We start from the raw sequence: 22,354 nt of genomic DNA, 5'->3' as shown, positions 1-22,354 counted from the left end.
CACTCGATTCTGGGCTTTTTTCTTTTCTGGCAGCCAGCAAGTTCCTGCTGCCAGGTGAGAGAGGAAAAACACACATAAATCCTACGAAGAAGAAAGAAAATAGAATATATATATATATATATATATATTTGCATATTCTTTCTAGCCAAGTTTTACCTACGTAAACTTAGTTGTTCTACAACCCTAGGTTGTAAACAACTAAGGTAAACAACTAAGTTTACGTAGGTAAAACCTGGCTAGAAAGAATATGCACATAAAAGCCTACGAAAAAGAAAAAAGATATATATATATTTATATATATATAGGATATAGGACCTAGGATTATATATATATAATCCTAGGTGTTCACTCTTACTTTCCTTGAAATTATCCACTTGGCAATTTATTGTTCTTGGCATCTAAGTGAGCAACTCTACTGAAGTAAATGAGTCTATTTAGATTTCTGTGACTCCACAAATGGGTGCCCCAGCTATGGGGATGTAGATACCAGAGGTCATTTGGAAGAAGAGATTGAAGCATGGCTGCATTTTCCTTGGTGCAAACTTTCTTAGCTGAGCATGTTAATTGAATTTAGGTCTAATTCTGGAATGGGGAAGATCCCTGACCACTTGGCATCTCTTTGCATCAGATATTAAAATTGGACAATTTGGTTTTTTTTAAAAAAAAATAGGGTCATATGATCAGCCATATTGTCAAAGTATTTTTATAACGTTAAAATACCTTAGCTATCAACAACGTCCATAAAACCAGGGCCTTAAATAGATGGGGAGACAGTCCCGCTAAGTTCCAATATGCATCAGTTTGTTATTGCCTTCCATCTCCACCTAAAGCAGTTCAGTCCTTCCCAGTCTGGCCTGGCTCTTATTCTTATTCCTACCTTCAAAGAAGACCACAATTTCTTATTTCCACCTTTGCTAACACATGGAATTGTACGGCACCCAATCTATAAAGAAGAGCTTCCGCTTGCACATCACTGCAACCCCGAGTCCCAGGTCTCCAAAGAAGACTTTTCTGTCCCAGCAAGCTTAAGCAAAGCTGGAGAAAGAGCAGGTCAGTCCCTGAAATCTTCCTTGTGTTCTTTAGGAAGTACTCATGAAAGACCTCCGGATCCATGAAACCACCGGTTCTTTTAAGCCAGAGGTCTTCAAACTTGGCAGCTTTAAGACTTATGGACTTCAACTCCCAGAATTCTCCCTAGCTGGCTGGAGAATTCTGGGAGTTGAAGTCCACAAGTCTTAAAGCTGCCAAGTTTAGGGACCCCTGTTTTAAGCAATAGAAGAAGAAGAAGAAAATCCCATTCCCCACCCACCTACCCATTCTATCTAAAACTTTCTGCCTCAGACTTTTAGTGTTAAACTGTTCGCGTGCTGAGCTGCCACCTTACCCGAACTGCCTGACGTTATGAGGAGCTTCTCCTCCGCTCAAACCAAGCACGGCTTCCATATGGTGCGATTTAAAGCTGCTTCCATGTGGAGCCCATGTGTGTCTGTGCATGTCATTGCTTTCCGAGGCCAACGTGTTCATTCGCCTGGCAAAAGGAAAGCATTCTGGTGAGCTGTCAGGAAGGCCAATATCTACTTTACTGAACTGGAAAACAAAAGTCTGCTCCAGCAACTTAATAAAAGGCCTCTGAATATCTCAGCTGGATGTTTTTCTTCATGAGTGAAAACGAAAAAAGAAAAAGTTAGCTTGACGTTTAATCTTCAATATCGTTTAAAATGGCTTTGTTTTTCCATATTTTTGATCCCGCTCACCTTTTCCTCCTTGTCAGTTGTAAGCGGTGCCACCACATGGACTTCCCCGTCTCTCTGTACATTACAGTTAGTCCTTGACTTACGACTGGAATTGAGCCCAGTTCTTATAGTTGTAAGCTGAGGCCAGACCTTTTTTTTTTTTTAACATTTTTTGTGGCGGTTAAGCGCCCACTGCAGCTGTTAATCAAATCAATTTTCTGCAATGAGTTCAGGGAGAGAGGGGGGTGGTTGCCAGAAACTATAAGTAAATTCCAGAAAGTGGCCAAAATATGTCACAAATTGCAGTCATGTGACCATGGGACGCTGTCAGTGGCAATGAAACTGAGCTGACTGCCAATTGTGCAAGATGCCCTGAGCAGGGGATTGAACTAGAAGACCTCCAAGCCATCATAACTTCAAAAATTGGTCATAAATAGCTTTGGAGAGGGTCTGTTGTAACTTTGAATGGTCATTAAGTGACCAGTCGTAAGTGGGGGATTACCTGTATGTTTCTCCCTCTCTCTCTGAACAGGCAACCCTTCCCATTTGCCCTCTACCAAGCAAACACTAGTTCTTTAACCATAGATGACACATTGCTCAGGAAATTGCTATAAACTGAACTAGATGTGGTTTATCCCCAACCAGCCATGCAGATTTTATTTTTCTAACCATGGAGGTGGCTGTTAAGAGATTGAAAACTTTCCCAGCAGATGTGTATATTTGCACAGTTTCCTTAGGTAAACAAATAACTCCTTGAGCCTGAATAAAGTAGTGACTTTTGCAAAGAGCAGACAGAGAACTCATGTGAAATTACCTCAGATGTACAGTAATAACTTGTCCGAGCCAGCATGGGGAGGGAGGAAAATGGGAAGAATCAGACTTACATGCCATGTTAACTTGTTCGGGAAACTTGCATCTTTCATGAATGGAAAGAAAATCAAAGTACTCAAACGTGTGTTTGTTTGCCTAAAACGTATGTTAAAAAGTGCTTAATTGCAACCGATCTACCCCAGTTAGGTCCTTCCTTTGTGGTTGTGGGAGCATCCGGTCGCACTGTCTCCCTTCTCATTGACTGAGGTGGCCAAGTCATTCCAACTGATGCTTGTCTGTCTGGCCAACCAGGGTTTAGGAAATGTGTTCTCCACTAACCAGCTTTTGAAATGAATTTGGAAATGTTGAGCCTTGCCTTTTCTGTCGCTCTTCTTCGGTTCTTTCCTTTGAAGGATCAGTTCAACAAAATGTGTGAACTATATGAGCTTCGGCATTTCCATATAATATAACTAATGGTGTAGAGTTAGTTAAACCCTTTGTGTGCTGGGTCCGACTGGGATAAATTCAGCTCTCTAGAGATTTATTTCCTTGCTGTGGCTCCCTTCATATAGTGCCAGGGATGTCATGTGGCTGAAAAGTCAAGATGGTGGCACGACAGGGCCAGCAAAGCTCTGCCAGTTGTTATGTTTCATGCAATGCCCATAAAGCCAGGCAGAGTTTCCATCCCACCATTGCAGGCACTAATTGGACTTTTTTTTTTGGCCATACTTCTGTATAGCACCATCGACCCAGTTGCGTTGTTTTGAGGCAGGGCCATGACCAGAAAGGTATCCTTCCTCCTAGCTGTTGTTGTTTTATATATCCAAGTACCGTCATCTCTAGGGATTACAGACAGACTAGTGACAGAAAAGTTCATTTAATAATTAAGCCATACATTTTGAAAGGTCATGAACAATCAGCTGAAGAAAACAGCTCTGCTTTTCTTAGCATAGACAGGTAGCAGGGTTTGGGTCTCCAGCAATTCTCTCTTTCTTTCTTTCTGTCTCTCTCTCTCTCTCTTAGTCTGAAGTAAACACCTAACAGTTCAGTGCTTTCCATGACAATCTTGCTAATCTAATTCTCTTTACAAAAAATAGTCATGAAAGTGAACTGCCTAAGATGTTCCAGCTGTAAGGATTGTCTTATTACAATTTATATGTTTTCTTTTTGGAAATAATTAAGTTTCAGGATGCAGACTTATTCAGCTTCTGGCTACTCATTCCTCCTCGTATTCTACCTAATTAATAGTTGGAGAGGGAGAAAGGCACTCGTTTCTCCACACTAGAAGGGGAAAGGGAAACAAAACTACTCCTCTTCCGTATATCAAACACTCCCAAGTGTTCCATTACATTATCATTTGTTTGTTTGTTTTTATTTAAAGAAAAAAAAAAACATTTCAAACCTCCAAACCTTCACGTCTCTTCCGTAGTAAAAGAAGTGGGCGGGCAGGCGGGATGTATTGTTTGAAAGTTTTCAGTGGATTCCGCTCCTCCCCCACCCACGCGAAAAAGTTTTTCTAAGTGTGATTTGCTTTCTCTGCTGTCAACATTAATATCAATATTAACACAATGTGTAGTCTAAAACTAGTTCCTTTGTAGTTTGCATGGGATGTGAATGCTGTCTCAACGTGCCCAGATCTAGAAAACCCATTTTACTACTGCATGAGCATCAAATCAGATGTCAGAAAATACATATTTTTGTGATAATTTGGTGAAACTGACCACCTATACAGTCTCTGGTTGCAGTAGTGTGTTGAATGATTTTTTTTTTCCTCTCTCTCTCTCTCTCTCTCTTTTTATACATATTTCTCTATATTTGGAGCTCTAAGCTTCTTAGTAGTATGGGCTGACTTTTATTGAGTACTCGCTCTCTTATCGCATGGCCTTGGTTAAGTGTTAGAAGTTGGACCTAGGCTGTTTTTATTAGTGTTTGGCTTTGTAATAACTCTGCATGCTCAGCTTATGGCCTCATACCCAGCTTTATTCTCTGCACACCAGTCTTGAATAGCTACAGTGCTCAACCGAATTTTGGCGCACCTGCTTCCCCGGCAGGCTCCAATCCAGCCCGGCCCGGAGGATTTCCAGGGGCAAACAGCCCGGGTCCAGTTGCAGACCTCTACGGTACAGCCAGTCAAGACTCCGGTGTGGGTAACTACATAAGTGCTGCCAGCCCCCAGCCTGGCTCTGGCTTTGGGCATGGAATTGCTGTAAGTAACTCTCTTTGTCTTCCTGTTTCTTCTCTTGCAGAAGCTCTAGAGTGAATAAAATCTGTTGGCCCTGCAATGCTCTTCTATGGAACCTTTCAAAGCAACACGGTCTGGGGCCCTGTCCTATGAATTGGACATTGCCTTGAATCTATTTATTCACACACAGAGGATCTATAGATTCCATATAACAGAGGACTGCCATTTTGATAGAGACTGCATACTACCTATTTCTCTGGACTTGCTAGAAACCACATTCAGCCAGACCCCACATTCAGATTAATTTTTTTTGCCAGAAATTGGATGTGTATTGGATTCCCGTATTTCAGTTACATAGCAATTGAGAGATGCCCGTTTAACATACTGTATTTATACCAATGGAAGAAAGGGAAAACACAGATATATCAAGCTGTGGAGCACACTAATTTTTTCTTTCCCATGGGATGTGTCTTTTTTTGTTAAGAACATCTGCAAAGATTCTGTACCCTAAACTCGGCCAGATGATTCATCTTTCAGATAGTCTTCGACTTAAATTTTCTGTTCTTAAGTGAGACATTTGTTAAGTGGGTTTTGCTCCATTTTACAACCTTTCTGGCCACAGTTGTTAAGTGAATCACTGCAGTCATTAAGTTAGTAACCCAGTTGTTAAGTGAATCTGGCTTCCCCATTGACTTTGCTTGTCAGAAGGTCACAAAAGGGGATCATGTGATCCCAGGTGGCTGTGACTATCCTAAATATGAGTCAGTGGCCAAGTGTCTGAATTTTGATCACGTGACCATGGGGATGCTGTTATGGATGTAAGTGTCAAAAATGGTCATAAGTCACTTTTTTCAGTGCCATTGTAACTTTGAATGGTCACTGAATGAAGTGTTGTAACTCAAGGACTACTGATGTTTTAATGTCTTTGCAAGCAGTTTATGTTGGAATCCTGGGAAAAAAAACAAAAGGACAGCTTTTCAGAAATGAACAAATAAAGATTGTACACTGAGCTAATTTTAAGTAACCCAAAGTATCTCGTTGGCAAGCCCGTATCTTAGAAAAGGCTGTAGCTCTGAGTATTCCTCAAGACACATTTCTGTATTAAATTCATTAGTGTAACAGATGTATGCATAAGACATCTGCGTCATTTATAGACGCACTCTTATGACTTCAACATGGGAAAGAAGGGATGGTCTATAATTGCATTGTGCAAATTGAATGCCCACTTTCTTCTTAGCCAGGTTAGAACTGAAGCATTGGGAAGTTGCCATGCCCTGCACTTTAATAGCCAATTAAACACATGACCAAATTAAACTATATCTCTCCCTTGAGAATGGCTCTAATAATCCCAAGCAAAAGAGTAGTATAGGAGGTAGGGGAAATATAATGTGAATAAAACTTGAAGGGCCTAATTATTCACAGAAATGTTAGCAAGTTGTGCAACATACCTTTTCTCAAATAAATAACAACAATGTTGAACATTAACGTGGTGCAATTACTAATTTGGGGGGAGAAATACTAATTTGGGAGTGCAAATTTTGCATGCAATGTTCATTTCCTCTAATTCTGCTGTTTTCAAATTGTGTGTGGTAGCATGAATGTCCTGCTGCGTATCTTCGTAACTAGTTAATAAAATGAGTTTAAAGCAACTTTGAAAAAAATTCACAGACATGCACACGCATGGACATAATTGGGTTATTTTGTCTCAAAAATGCAGACAAGTTCCTCAAATTATTTTACTTGCTAAAAAATAGCCCAAGCATTCATTTGTTTCATTTCTTTCCCCTTGTAATGTCACCTGGGTTGCTGGTAAATCCCATTGGACCAACGGAATGTGATGAAATACAGATGATTCTGATAAGACCCACATCAATTTAAACTGCCATCTACCCCCGCTTAACAGCACCCTCATTTGCATTTTGCACCTATAGAAAAAAAATTGGATTGTTCTGGAAAAGGGTGTGTGCTGCTGACCTTCGCTGTGGTCTGTCTTCTAAAGAATCACGCCGCAGTCAGCATTATGTTTTGTCTGCACCGGCGTAGTCTTTTAAATTATTTTGCGTCTACAGAGCTGTCTCTTTAATTTCATCGCTAATATTTTTTTCAAAAAGTGTCTGCCTTTTTAATACATTTGTGCCATCCATTTACTAACAGCAGTTTAAGGATACTCAAATTTACTTTTCAGCACCCTTCAATTTGAGCTTGCAAATATATGAGCAAGAACAGATGGCAACAATATTCATGCTAGCAACACCAAGACTTGATAATTTTTGATAATTCATGCAAAACAGTAAATAAAATCATCTCTTCCCTTGTATGACATTAGTAACAATTGCAATTGTACAATTTTAGGGGCCTTTGATTGCAACGGCTTTTACAAATGGATACCACTGAAACGTTACACAGGGTTGGTTGCCATCTCACTTGGAGGTATATCAATGTATAGCATTTATATTTTCTACTATATCCCTTCCCTCTTGTCGGGGGGTTAAATTCTGATACCTTCTTCCTTTATTTTATTTTTTTCTTAAACATTTTAAAATCAACCTTTTGGGCTGGAAACTTGAAGCAATTCTGGAAAAAATAGTGCTTACAGCAGTTAAAATGTTTATGCTATGATTATTTAAAACAATTCTAAATACTGGGGGTTACTCAAATGTTTGAGAGAAAATCTACTTAGCCATTAGTTAAAGAAACTCTTTTTAAAATTGTAATGCTTTTAAAAAACTAATTCATTTTTATGCTAAAGACTGTAAGCACAATACTTGTGATTTGTTCTTAAAGAACAAACATGAAAATTAGGAATTAAATTTCAACAGATTTTTTTTAAAAAAAAGCACTTATTACAGTAATGTATATTCTGGATCCCCGCCTGTTTCCTCCTCTTTTACCTATGACTTTTAACACAGTATTTTTTTATACTTCCAATTATAAACATTTAGTTTAAAACAGAGCCATAACAAGGATAACGTAAGGAAAATGTGAGAAATTGTTGCTAATTTTAACCGTGTACTCAATCTATTGCATGAATTCTAATTTCCAAATCAGAGCATGAAATTAAAAGTGTGATTGCTGAAACAAACGCATTTTTCATGTGTGAAGATGAACCCAATTCACTGAATGTGGGAAAGGGTGGAAGGAGCTGGTCATGATCAAATTAAGATCTTTAAAAGCTTCTAAAAGGTATGATGCTTTGGAAAGTATCTTCGGGCAACTGAAAGACATTTGGGGGCAGCACACAGGATTTCATGGTTGTGCCTTCTCTTGGGGAAGGTACTTCTTCAAGCCATTGAAACGAAATACTTGTGACATTCACCAGATACGATTCATGTGTTGCTGTGTGGCTGATACACCATAATGAAGCCTGAATGTACAAAACTTGCCTAGTCATTTAACTTTGGCTTTGGTAGAAGTCTTCCTGAAAGCTCAGTTGCCCTGCATGAGTTTCAGGACTGACATGTAGGGAAGCAGGCAGGAAAACATAAAATTACCTCAGAGTAAAAAGGACTTCTTCTCCATATGCATGGTATGCACACACTTTTTGTATGGTTCAAGGTGTGTAGTTCCTGATTAATGCTGACAGAAACGGATTTGGTCTCTATTTTCTGCCAAAAATGAGATCTGCTAATGATCCTCAAAAGCAAGTCCCAATAATTTCTTGTTGCTAGCATAGAGAAATGTTAAACAGAGTCATAAGGTGAGAACATTGTTTAACCAATTAGCATGCTGTATGCATTCACCTCATAAAGCCCATAATAAAGACTGGCAAGCCAAGAAGGTGTCCTTGAAGTTACTTTTCACAAAGGAAAAAGATCCTCCTTGGACAGTGGGTGCCAAGACGTTCACGGGCAAGATAAACCACAGTTTCCGTGACTGTTCATCCTTCTTTGTTACCCTTGTTTTGAGGACGTTTGTTGCCTCAGGAAAGGACTCACTATAGCTATTCAAAAGATGAGCAGAAAGTGGTAGACAAGGCAAGGCTGGCCTTTTCTAATATATTTTTAACTGGAACAATCCATCTCCTCAGCATGAGAATTTCACATCTGTCACTGTAACCCAAGAAGAGCGCGCAGGAGAGAAGTTGAGATTAGATGCTCAGACATGCACTCCAGGGATTATTCACCGTCATGTTTGAGGTCTAAAAATCTCGCTTAGGAGCAAGGCTACCTACCAAAGGTTCCCAGAGAGAGCCTTACTGAAAGTCAACTTTTCAACCAACACCAGCTAAAATGGCTGTGGCTTTTTTTTTATTATTATTATTATTATTTTTTAAATTTGATTTATATGCCGCCCTTCTCCGGAGACTCAGGGCGGCTTACAATGTGCTCAACAATAGCCTTCATCCTTTTGTATATTTATACAAAGTCAGCTTATTGCCCCCACAACTGGGTCCTCAATTTACCTACCTTAGAAAGGATGGAAGGCTGAGTCAACCTTGAGCCTTGGCGAGATTCGAACCTGCAATAATTGCAGGCAGCTGTTCTTAATAACAGGGTGCTTTAGACCACTGTACTACCAAGGCTCTTTTTGAGGCTTGAAATTCTGTCGGAGTGTTTACAGTGAAACTGTAGCTCAGATTACTTTTGCCAGGATCTTCTGTACACCATTACATTATAAAAGTTTCCCAAGAGGATTCTTGATATGGGAGGCTTAAGTCTGGAGGGAGGGGAACAGTTTCTTGTGGTGCATTTGAAATGAATAAATGAATAAAAGGACCAGGAGGATTAAGGCTTCTCTGGGGAATACACTGGATTTCATAGTTATTCACATTGTTATTGAAGGTATTTGTTCAGACCATTGAAACTGAGTATTTGTGACATTCACAGAAGAACTAGTTCTTCTATAACTGAGTTGTTGCTGTTGTTGTTATCATCATGCAATGTAACCCAAACCTTTTAAAAGATCCTTCATGCTGCAGTTTATAAACTGTATAATCCATCATGGATTAGTTGCACATCACTTCTAATTTCACATTGCTCCATTTGTTTTGGCTCACAATGCTACAAGCCTGAAAAATGAAATGGTGGACTTACCAAGCAGATAATTTCTTAATTATTTTTATCTGAGTCTGGTTCATCATATGTCATTGTGCTCTTTCAACATGGTTTCAACAAAGCAACCTTTATTTGTAAAACCGGAATTTCCTGTGAAAATCCTAACTTCAATCTAACCATTGCTGCCACTATCTGCACTGATGCCCAGGATCGATCCACCATCTCTAGCTTAGATCTTTAAATAACATTCTGTTGAGGGAACTATTAATTTCATCAATCTTTCTGTCCAAGTTATTTGCCATCACAGATCATACACACGTAGACTCACGCACATACATAGAAAACACGCATGCAGACACACAATCCTTCCGCAACTTGGTATACTTCTAGATACCTTCGATTTGTCTGAGTAGAATGGCATCAGCTTAGGAAGATTACAATACTTCTGCACAGGCTGATCAGGCTGAATATTGAAATGCAAGTTTCCATGTATAAATTAAAATCTCCCACTCCAACTTGACATGACTTGGAACTGTTTCCCATGTTTCATTTTAAATGCACACATAGGCACGTACTAAAATAATACTACTATTGGGCCTGGAATCTCTGTTGCAAGTTGTTGACATCGTAAATTCAGACACCTTGTGACCAAACCTGATTTTTTTAAACTGTTTCTTACGGTGGTCCTTAAACTAATCAGATGGTTGTAGGTCTGAATCCATTCCTAAATGCCCCCCCCTTTTTTTTTTATGGAAACCACCCTGCACTCTGCAGCCCGCACCTACCCTGTTGCCCCTTGCCACCCTTCGGCATCTTCCTTCCTCCTCTGGCATGCTCAACCAAAGCAACTGCTAGTCCTTCAGGCCACCTCACAATGTTGCTTATTGAATTTGTCTCCTGTTACCATCTTTTGATTCTCCACAGTTTTACATGATATGCAAAAATTAGAACATCCAGGGTGTATAATGAAAGGAGCAGAAATAAATTAAATCGTAACATTTAATGAGCAGAATGTACTATAACAATAACAACAAAAATACAGAGCACAGAAGTAATAGGTAAGCCCTCCTTGACAGTTTAGATTTTAATAGCCTTCTTAAAGCCAGCCAAGAGGTTGCCAGCCTGGTCTCAGGGATGCAGTTCCAGAGCACTGGGGCTGCCCCTGAGAAGCCTTCTCTCTTGGCTTTGACTCTCCTTCCTCCCAGAAGTATGGAGTTTCTCCCATAGTGATCTAGTAGGAACAACTGATACAGGCTGTAGGTAGCTTGTTGTATATATGCAGATAATTCGATTAGTTTATGGTGCAATGTATTGCTGGAACCCGTTAAATACAAATCGAATACATGAAATAAATGTGGAGTCAGAACTTGTGTGAAGCCAGAAAATGGGCTATCAGGTTGAACACATGATCTTGTGTCCCTGCTTGGACTTAGAAGATGCATTTTTCTAAAGGTCAGAATGTAACCATTGCAATTTCTCTTTTTCTTTTATCTTTCATTCACTGTAGAGTATATCTGGATGTCCAGGCAAGACAGGGCGAAGTTTCTGAATGGTTCCATGTTTAGGTGACACGTCTTCAGACTTTGACCATTGCACCATCATCAGTAACCCACACAAACTGGAGGTGACACTCAATGGATATGGGTTGTCCAAAATCGGTATCATCTCATGAACCTGCTGTACTATATAGAACAACAGCTTTTTAAAACAAATGTGTATATACATATAATCCATTTTTGTTCATGTTATTATTTTTCTTGATGTTTTTTTCCCCTTTGAGATCTATTTTAATCACTTTTTTGTAGTATTTTGACATAGGCTTATAATCAAAGTAGATCTGCTACTTTGCGTATTTAGGAAAACCCTAACCATACTCTATATCTTAAAGGTTTCTTTGCTTTGCTTTTTAATCCCTTTCTCTATTTCTTTCTTTTTATGTAATTTTGTTGCTGAAATGGTAACATAATTTTCAGTTTATTGGTACCAATTCTGAAATTGAAAAGGCTTTTTCAGGTGGAATTTAGCACACGCTGAATTTAGAATTAGAGCAAGCGAGAAAAGTAAGTGGAAATACTCTCTTTTATGCTGGATGGGAAATAGGAGGCTGGCTCAGTAGCAGGATCTCTAGCAGTTCTTTTTATTAGTTAACCTAATTATATCTATTTTCGGCAATAAAGTAAGGACTACAAAGTTTTTTGTGTCCTTTTTCTATAAGTGCATTTTTTTTGTTGTTAAAAAAAAAGAGGCGATAAGGTTTTTTGAAATTGTGAAATCTAAAAAATAGTAATACTGTAAATACAATTCCATTAACTTGCATATAAACTATTAAAGCAGAGAAATTGTAATATTTTTGTGATGGAGTCAGATTAAGGCAGTTTCTGTACTGAGCGGAAGAAAAAGATTAAAATTTGGGGCACACATCCCAGCAGGAATCTTCTCTTCTGCAAGACTTTTTATATGAATGGAAAATGCATGAGGGCATTGAGGTCCTCACTCAATTCCCATTTATCTCGCCAGCGCACGCAGGGAACATTTCCGCTGGATTGTGCCCCAATGTTTTTAAACTTGTGAGATCGACTGCCAGAGCTGGCCCGTAGCAGTTAGATCAACACTGTTTTAGCTTGCTCTGTAGATGTTAGACCTTATAACTGTACTAGCGTCATACCAGCATATTAACTAGACCTCTGTGCACAGCTTTGAAAGTAACAGTCTAGTTACATTTTTAAGTTAAAAAAACAAAAAAAAAAACCCAACCCTGCTTTTCCCAAGATTGAAAAAGCTACATTTTTAATATTTAAAAGGTATTTAAAGTTTCAAGCACACTTTTTTTAACCATTTAGATCACCTGACTGTCCATCCATCTCTGTCAGCGCCCCTGTGGCCTGCAGCCTTTGCACCAAGCCAGTCTTGACGTCTTGGAAGCTCCCAGCTGTGGGGAGGGGCAGTTAAAGCATGCATCTTCTCACCCTTTTTTTTTTACCCATTCTTTTTTTTTTCCATTCTTTTCTAATTCACAAATTAGAAAAAAAAAAAAAGCAAAGGTTTATTTTAAACAAATTGTTATGAATACCTCAGTGCTACAAGTTTGTCACCCTAGAGGCAAGAGAAGCTTAATTTATTGTAGATGAAAACAGATTTGAAAAAAAAAATGTATAAAAAACATCATTGCACTGTGACTGGTAGGGGAAAACTGACAATTTCCGATTTGCACATGTTTAATGTTTGGCTGTTATATATATGGTCCTCTGCTGGGGAGGAGACTTATGAAGGATATTTTTTAATTTAATTTTTTAAATATGGGTCAAATAGGCTGGCAACAGCAACTCCAAGTACAACACAGTAGGTGATATTACAAGCATAACTATAGTGTGGATATATTCTTTTTTTAAGCATTAATATTGACAAGTTTTATTAATATTTTTTTAAATTGTTACGTTTATAAATTTGGTACTCTAGGTACAGCCAGAATAAGACACTGAATGAGACATTTGTTAAGAGAAAAAAAAAGCTGCTGCACTCCTATTTTTGTAAAATTTTACTAACCAGTAGGCTAACATAGATGTTCAATAGACAAGTTACAGCAAAGCATCTTCAATTACTCACGGAGGCACCACAAGGCGAACTGTAAGGAGGAGGGGAAGAATCTTATCCCCCCCCCCAAAATTTTTAAAGTAGACAGCAAAAATGAGGTGTTTTGCTGGAGAGGGACGGCTGTTGTATGTTTTAAGTTTTTATTTTCTTCTTTTGGAAAAAAAACCAACCAGGTTTAAAAGCCAGAATGCTGGACGCTTTTTAAAGTTATTGAGACTTGATCAAGTAGTACACTAAAAAAAAAAAAAATAATAAAAATGAAATGAAATAAATAGAAGGAATTAATCACCAACTAATTCCCTGAGACTTGAGTGTGTTTTTACAAAAAAAAAAAAAAATTAAAAAGAGTGAGAAAAAAAAAAAGAAAAAAGTCAGGGATTTTTTTTTAATTATGATTACATTTTAATCAAGATAGACGCCATCCATGTGCAGCCTATCAGGAGTTCCTGAGGGTGGATTTCCTTTTAAACGATGGAGCTCTTTTGGTTCTTCACAGAGCTTCCTTGGTGGAGTTTCTGGGAACAGTGTGCCTGTACTGTAGACTATCATGTGTTTCTCCTCCTCCTCTCCTCCTCCTTCCTCGGTCTCTGGCACCTCATAGAAGATTCTTTGTTGATCATTGTTGTATGTTAATAATGTATAAAAATGACTATCTTGTAAGAGTGCTGTCCTGATTCTAGTGTAGTGACACCCTTCCACACATACCCCTTTCTCTTCTCTTCCTCTTCCAGTACATATTGTAGTTGTATTGTAATTAAGGTTAAATACATAGATGTAGTTATTCAGATTTAGGACCAGTAAGGATAGAACTTTCTCTTATTTAAGGCAAAAAGAAATGCTAATAATTTTGGGGCAGGTTTTTGTTTTTATTTAATTTCTTTTTTTCGCTCTTTTACTTTCTGCTGATCTCATGTGGTTTCAAACTAACCAAAGGCTTCACAATATAGAAAGAAAAAAGAAAGAAAGAAAGAAAGAAAGAAAGAAAGAAAGAAAGAAAGAAAGAAAGAAAGAAAGAAAATAAACGTTGGCAAAACTACTGCAGCATTTTGCAGATTCCCCCACCCTTCAACTTTTATTAAAAAAGGGTGTGCCATACTACCTTAAATGCTAATGCTAGATATGCAAAACTGGATTTTTTAGTTTATTTTTTAAAATAAAAATAAAAAAGGGAGGCATGGTATAATGAAATGATTTTGCAAAGAGAAAAAAAGTATTTTTTTAAAAGAAAGAATACTCCGAAGAAAAGGTGATAATCTCTGTGAATATGTTTTAGATAGTTGTGCCCAGAGCACGACTTGTGTGGAACCTGGTATATTTTTTAGGTGACTGCCTAGAGTAAAGTTCATTTTCTTCCCTCACTCATCTAGACGTCCATACTGAAAGATTTGAGAATTTGTTTCCATTTGGGGAAATTAATTTTAAACGCAGACGGTTCAGCCACAATCAAGAGAACAGACATACATTGCCATCCCAGCATTGTACTGTTCCGAATCTCATTTGAAAAACATTGCCTTGTTCAGAGGGGGGGGGTCCTGCAGAGAGGAAGCAAAATTCAAGATGGCATCCACCACAACCATGTGATCGTAGCCCTGCTCCATTTGTACGCACCTCGCGATGGTTGGCGCTTTGATCACATGGTTGTGGGCTCCATCTTGATTCTTTTATTCCCCCCCCTTATCTTGTGGATACTCTTCTTTTGGAGTTAGCAAAAATCAAAAGTGCAGTTCAATGGTGCAAAATGCCCCATTAGTACACAACAGTAGATACTTTACACCAGGTTGTCCAACCTGGTGTAAAGTTGTCCAACCTTGGCAACTTTAAGACCTACAGACTTCAACTCCCAGAATTTCCCAGCCAGCATAATTGGAGAATTCTGGGAGTTGAAGTCCACAGGAATTAAAGTTGCCACAGCTGGACACCCTTGCTTTACACATTTCCATGGAGAGCATTGAAAAATGCTATTTTGTGCCTCAAACCAAGTTATATATTGATAAAGCAATCGGGATATTAGAAACCCAGTAAGAGGTGTCAAAAGGATTTTAAAAAATTAGAAGTCATGTAGCATAGTGAAATACATTTTGTTTTGGTTTGGTTTTTTGCTACTTACTTGAACAAAAGGGCCAGAATTTCACCCCTAGGCTGTTGGAGTTTTTTGTTCATCTGGTTTCTCTTCCCGCCAAAGGGGAAAAAAACAACTTCTCATCCAATTTTCAGTTGGAAGTTGACTTGATTAAAACAAAGAGCAACCTGTCCCTTTTTTTTTTAATTTCCTATTTGCATAATGTTTCTTTTGATTTGAATTAGTAGCTTGGACTTTAAGGTAGCATGGCTCTCTTGCTGTAATTTTTCTTTCTCTTGTACAGCAGTATATACGCAAGCTGATGAATGTGACACATCCTGCTAGGCTAGTTGAATCATTGGATAATTGTTGGTAAATAATAATGACCTGAAAGGTGTACAGACTTTTAATTTACTTTTCCACCCGGCCATTAACCCTGCACAGCTCTTTCAGTCTGGAGTATGAATGTGGGCTAGGGACTCCAGTCACCAAAAACATCCTGTTTCATTTTCCATCTAATTCAATGCAAGACACACAAAAAAAGACTAAAGCAATATAGTTTTACTACATTTTTCCTCAAATGTCAGCCATGGTTATATAATATATATATATTGCATATAAAATTGTTTACAAAAAAAACACTAACTACTTATTTTTTACTCCTTAGTGTATTTGCTTGAAAGGTTTCCTACTTGTTTTTGGTTTGGGGTTCTTTTTTTTTTTTCTGCCAAGTAAAATGGTTGGAAAAGCAGACTGAAGCTGGTCTAACTATATTTTGAGTGACGGGGGCCTTAGACACACTGGCAGATTCAAGGGGAAAAAAATCTGCATCAATACACTGTAGAGTTTCATAAAGGGTGCAGAATCTAATTCCAATCCATTTCTCACCGTGTGCAAGCACTACATGAGATTCTGCCAGCTAAGCAATACTTTAATACTGTAATAAGAATTCTACCAAAAAAATAAATAAAAAAATAAAAGTTCCGAAGCAAAGCTGTTTGTTCGCCAGTAACCAAACAATCAGAATGTATTGTCTTTACCGAATTTTGTTTCAAAACAAAAAAACAAACTGAAGTCACCCATACTATATAACCTGTGTTCTGTATATAAGCCACCACACGTGGGATGTATCATTTTGAATTCTAGTGATAGCAGGTAATCTCATTATATATGTTGTACATGTCTTGGAATTCCATCAGTAACCCAATGTAAAGTTTCAGCATTTTCAGATAATTCTAAATTTTCAGCCTTCCCCAGCCAGGTGCCCTCCAACTACGCTGGGGCCTCAGCTCTCACAATCCCAACATATTTGGACAAACCTTGCTGGAGAAGGATCCTCTAAAGGTATTTAATCAGCAGTGACACAGTGGCCAGGCCTAGCCCCTTCCTTTTATATTTTAGTATGAACTGATGCGAACTTTGGTAGTGATTTTTTATATACATATATAAATATATATATATACACACACACACAAACACACACACACGTGTGTATATATATATAGATATATATATACACGTGTATCTATATATATCAAGCATCTTTCAGGTCTCTGTGTATGGCTTTCTGAAGCCCTGTTGTAAAAATACTACATGGATGGGGGTCTCTCACATCACAGATGTGGAAAGTATAATTTTATATTTGTATTTTCAAATAAATAAGTTTGTGAAAGGTTTCCATCCTCTACTGTGGTCCAGAAAATCAATGTGTTTGTCTCAGAAAAAAAAATAATAAAAAAAACCTGTTTTGAACTTCGGTGTGTTTGTATCATTTGCATCTATCATTTGACAACTATTTCTGTTCCCTTTGCCTGCATTGATTTCAGAAATTGTCCATATTTTCCAGGTAGATGTCATCATCATTTCTTAATTACCTTGTTGCAGAAGAAAGGATATTTTAGAAAGCATCATTTTAATCTTGAAAAAAAAAGATTTCCAGAGCTCGCTATGATATGAATTTTTGTTCCCTAAAATGATAGATTTTTTTTTATCAGCAGGTGGCAGAGAAGGCTATTGGAAAATCTTCCACTGATCATCAATCTCTCCTGGCGCTGGAATCTTATTTAGTCATTCTGGTTTTAACTAAGGATGATTAATATTCTGACTATGGCCCATCTCTGGTAGATGAAACACTTCAGACCCCTTGTAAAATACAGAATATTTAAAGTACAAGATTACTGGTTGCAGTTTCAAAACCAAGGAGACTTGAAAGGAAAACCACTTGATAGGAGACCTTTCTGACACCGTGACACTAAATAAAGCCTTTTCTGCATCCATCACATTAAAACGGCATATCTGTGGGCCCAAATTCTAGAAAGTCCCACTGAACTCAGAATTATGGACTTGGAAGGAACCATCTGAGCCATTGACTTTAGCTCCCTCTTCTGGAGTCCATTTTAAAGCATCTCTGGTAGATGGCCATCAATCATCTGGCTGAACATATCCTGGGAAGGGGAGGCCACCATCATTCTATTCTGCTATTGAATTTCTCTTTCTGTTAGGAACTTTTTCTTAATGTTCAACTGGAATCTGCTTTCCAGGAACTTCATTCTTCTGTGCCCTGAACATGGAATGAGAGACAATAGGGCATGTCCTCCTACCACAGGGTTGTTAAGTGAACCTGGCTTCCCCATTAACTTTGCTTGTCAGAAGGTCACAAAAGATGATCACATGACCCCAGGACATTACAATCATCATAAATATGAACCAGTTGCTAAATGACCATAGGGATGCTGGTATTTATTCCGGCACTTGAAAAATATTGCCATCCCCGTCGATCTTTTCCTCAAGACTAGTCCAGCTCAGTAGGAATTACTTTTGCACCAGTATGGAGTACTCAGAAAATAAAGTGGGTCTGTTGGGTCATGGTAGCTATCTCTAATCAGATAAAACAAGCCAGAATTCTAAAAACTATTTATTTAGAGGCACCAGACAGGCTGAGATTGTAAAGTAACATCCTTACAAAAGGATCATCTCTTTGTCCAGCCATTTCTCAGGCACATTCAATATCAAGATACTTAATGCTTGTTCTTCCGAGCCCGGTTAAATCTTCAGAAATACTACTATACAAATTGAATTATTGGAAAAGTTCAATAGAACATTTCAATCAATCAAAATAGAGCAAGAAGGGACCTTGGAAGTCTTCTAGTCCAACCCTGTGCTCAAACAGGAGACCCTGTCCAGTCTCTTCTTGAAAGCTTCCAGTGTTGGAGCATTCACAACGCAAGTTATTCCGCTGATTAATTGTCCTCACTGTCAGGAAATCCAGGTTGCTTCTCTCCTTAATTAGTTCCCATCTGTTGCTTCTTGTCCTGCCTTCAGGTGCTTTGTGAAATAGGTTGACCCTCTCTTCTTTGTGGAAGCCTCTGAGATATTGGAAGACTGCTATCATGTCTCCCCTAGTCCTTCTTTTCATTAAACTAGACCTATCCAGTTCCTGCAACCATTCTTCATATGTTAATCTCCTCTTAAAGACTTCCAGCGATGAAGCACCCACAACTTCTGAAGGCAAGCCATTCCACTCGTTGATTGTTCTCACTGTTAGGAAGTGTCTCCTTAATTTTAAATTCTCCTGATTCTCCTAAATTCTCCTTAATTTACTTCGTTTGTAGAGCCTCAAGTTCCCCACATTTGGAGCTAGGTGCCAATAAATAAATTTTATTTATTTAATAAATAATTAAATTTAAATAATTTAAATTTAAACCAATAAATTGGTTGAAATGGTAGTCTGGAAGAGACCTCAATGAAATCGTTTCATCTCAAGTTTATCCCAGTGGCTTAAAAAGAAGATGAGGAGGAGAGGAGGGCTTCGGACTGCTTCATAAAAGGAAGTGGACTCCCAAGCATTTATGGATGAAGGTCAGCACCCTGCTGGATGTAGGATCACTTGTCTCTGGAAAGCAGTCACCCCATCAAAATCTTAATGGGCCTGGTGATTAGTGAAAGGCCAAGGGAAAAATTAGAGAAACAAATGAAGATCGTTTTACAAAGCTGGGCTTTTCTGTGGTGGAAAACTGCCACTAGATCTAGGCAGCCCGGCAACAGTTTGACATTCATCCAGCAGGAGAAAGAGAGCAGATCTGGAATATATTAGTGCAGTGGGAGACGGGGAATAGCAGCCACTTAACCCTGTCATTCAGCAAACATTAGTGAATTATGAGTTGTGTTGCATGTGGGGTTATACATTTACAAAACGCCCAATCGCCGCCTATAGCTCTGCTAAAAATATGCTTACGAGCCTGCGGTGTCAACAGATTTTTTTTTTCTTTTTAAATCAGACTTTAAGGAATTCCATCATGATCAAGTCAAGGTCTCTGCTAACCTTTTAGCTTTTGGGTTCTAGGGGGAAAAAAAAGAACCAGAATTGCTTTTCCCTGTCTGAGGAAAATGGGTCATACCACTTAACCGTCTTTTCCTGAAATCATTTACTTTTAGAGCAAATGTCGATAGGAAATGTGAGGCAGAATGGAGAGGGAGATTTAGTTAAAAGATTGGGGGTGGGGGAGGAAAGTAAAGCTGTTTTTAGCTAAGCCGGTGTGGACTGGACTTTATTACGCTAATAAAAAGAGTGAGTCAAAGGATGCGTTTAATTGGACCAACAGTGACAAGAGATCAAGCATTCAGGCTGCATCATTCTTATTCATGCAGTACAAACTTTGGGTACCAAATCCATCTTCTGTTTTTGCACAATGCACTGGACCTGAAACTAACTCACATGATGATGCTAAGCCGTCAATAACCACCCCTCATTATTAAATTTAGCCACATTTAGGATGATGACCAGATGATTTTAGTTTTTATTATATTTGTATACCGCCCTTCTCCCGAAGGACTCAGGGTGGTGAACAGCCATGATAAAACAACATACAAGACAAAATTTAAAAAACGTATTAAAACAATTCAATCCTTGGCCAAATTTAAAACATCCGACTAAAATCATTTTAAAACCTCTATCAAAACCCAATTAAAAAAACCTTTATCCTGTCAGACCAGCTTGCTGGAATAATAGGGTCTTCAGAGCGCGACGGAAGGCACGGAGGTCGGGGATCCTTCGTATGTCCGGGGGCAATTCATTCCATAGGGCAGGGGCCCCCACAGAGAAGGCTCTCCCCCTGGGGGTCGCCATTGTTTGGCCAACGGCACCCTGAGGAGGCCCTCTCTGTGGGACCGTGTCGGTTTGTGGGAGGAAAACGGTGGTAGAATGCGGTCCTGTAAGTAACCAGGTCCTAAGCCATTTGTCTAGCCATTTGTCTAGACAGGCAAGTCCTTGATTTAGAACCATTCATTTAGTAAGCACAGTTACAACGACACTGAATAAAAGGGATTTATGACCAGTTCTTGCATGTATGATCGTTGCAGCATCACTCACAGTCACATGATCACTTGGCAACTAGCATGAATTTACAACAGTTGCAGCCTCCCAAGCTCAAGTCGATCTTCAAGTGCCTTCTGACAAAGGCAATGGGAGAAGCTTAACGATCTTGTGATTCACTTAATAACTGCAGTGATACCCTTAACAACCGTGGCAAAAAAAGGTAAAATTGGGCACAAATTACTTAACAACTGCCTTAATTAGCAACAGAAATTCTAGTCCCAATTAGGGTCGTAAGTCAAGGATTACCTCCTCCTGCCTCACTAAGCCTGTTCAATGTCAGTCTGTCGAGATTCTCAGTCATGCAGGTCATGGTTGTCCCAAAGGTACTTTTTCAGGAGACAACGGGACAAGAAAGTCCAGTTGCCTCCTGAAAAAAAGCACCTTTGGGACAACCATGACCTGGATGACTGAGAATCTCGACAGAATTTTAGCTACAGAATTTGAGATGAACACCCTTTGAATGGTATGGGAGTAGGAATGGATTTCCAGAGAAAAAAATTGCAGATTACAGGAACCAGGAGCATCACTCAGGTGACCCTGAAGACACAGATAAACCTCCAGGTGGCCTCAAGGACTCTCTAAAAAGAATGCAAACGATCAGCTGTCTGCAAGGCAGGGGTGAAATCCAGCAGGTTCTGACAGGTTCTGGCGAACCGGTAGCGGAAATTTTGAGTAGTTCGGAGAACCAGCAAATACCACCTCTGGCTGGCCCCAGAGTGGGGAGGGAATGGGGATTTTGCAATATCTTTCCCCTGCCACGCCCACCAAGCCACACCACGCCCACCAAGCCATGCCCACAGCACCGGTAGTAAAAATAAAATTGGATTTCACCACTGCTGAAAGGCATATAAATCCTTCCATTCCTCCACCATCCAGTCAGAGCTGAAGAAGCTTCTTGGATAAGAAGCGAAACATCTTCAAAGAAAAAACAAGAATGTCCAGTGTCCTCCTGAAAAAGCACCTTTGGGACAGCCCATTCAATGTCAGTTTCTTTCTGAAGAAGAGTTCTGTAATTCCCTGTTCCTTTTTGTTCAATAATGCGCCGTCTATCTTGCTTATTCTTTTGCATATAGCAGTGATCCCCAACCTTTACGGCTTGGCGGCCTGGCATGGGGGAAAGGGGAACCAGCCCACATGGCATGTGCGCAGCAGCCCGCCACTCGTACAAGTTGAGCTGGGCACGTGTGTGCATGAGCCAGCCACTCATGCGGCTCAGTTCCAAACAGGCCACAGCCAATAGAGGACTGAAGCCCAGGGGTTGGGAACGTCTGGCATACAGGACCAGGGGTGAAATGCTCCCGGTTCAGACTGGATCACCCGATCCAGTAACGATGGCGGCGAGTGGTTCAGAAAACTGGTAGCAAAAATCCTTTCCCCACCCCCCATGCCCAGCTGAGCTGTGCGATCATCAGAGGCTTTTTTTTTAACTTTTAAAAGCATTTTCTCTTCAGCTGAAAAAATGCTTTTAAAAGTAAAAAAAAAAGAAGCCTCTGAAGATCGCGCAGCTCAGCTGGGATCGTCAGAGCCTTTTAAAAGCATTTTTTCTACAACCTCTTCGGCGGATGAAAATGCTTTTTAAAAGGCTTTTAAAAGGCTCTGACGAACCTAGCT

The 22,354-nt window shown here is 39.2% G+C and overlaps 1 protein-coding gene across 6 annotated transcripts in view; it reads left to right on the top strand.

Moving 5' to 3' along the window:
- Positions 1-17,089, top strand: part of MSI2 (musashi RNA binding protein 2) — a 648,294-nt gene extending 631,205 nt beyond the window's left edge. For 2 of the 6 annotated variants that reach the window (XM_070932029.1, XM_070932034.1), the window contains 3 exons: positions 4,541-4,749; positions 7,078-7,155; positions 11,227-17,089. In XM_070932029.1, coding sequence (XP_070788130.1) covers positions 4,541-4,749; positions 7,078-7,119 — 251 coding nt within the window. In that variant the 3' untranslated portion in view covers positions 7,120-7,155; positions 11,227-17,089. The remainder of the gene's footprint in view (positions 1-4,540; positions 4,750-7,077; positions 7,156-11,226) is intronic. The other 4 variants (XM_070932033.1, XM_070932031.1, XM_070932032.1 and 1 more) reach the window with 3 other exon arrangements.
- The last annotated feature ends 5,265 nt before the right edge of the window (positions 17,090-22,354 follow it).

Source organism: Pituophis catenifer, unplaced genomic scaffold, assembly GCF_029215685.1.
Source record: "Pituophis catenifer annectens isolate HBS135680 unplaced genomic scaffold, rPitCat1.0.hap2 SCAF_1, whole genome shotgun sequence".
Lineage (NCBI taxonomy): Eukaryota > Metazoa > Chordata > Lepidosauria > Squamata > Colubridae > Pituophis > Pituophis catenifer.
The sequence above is the reverse complement of the archived record's forward strand: the minus strand, read 5'-3'. Positions and strand labels throughout refer to the sequence as shown.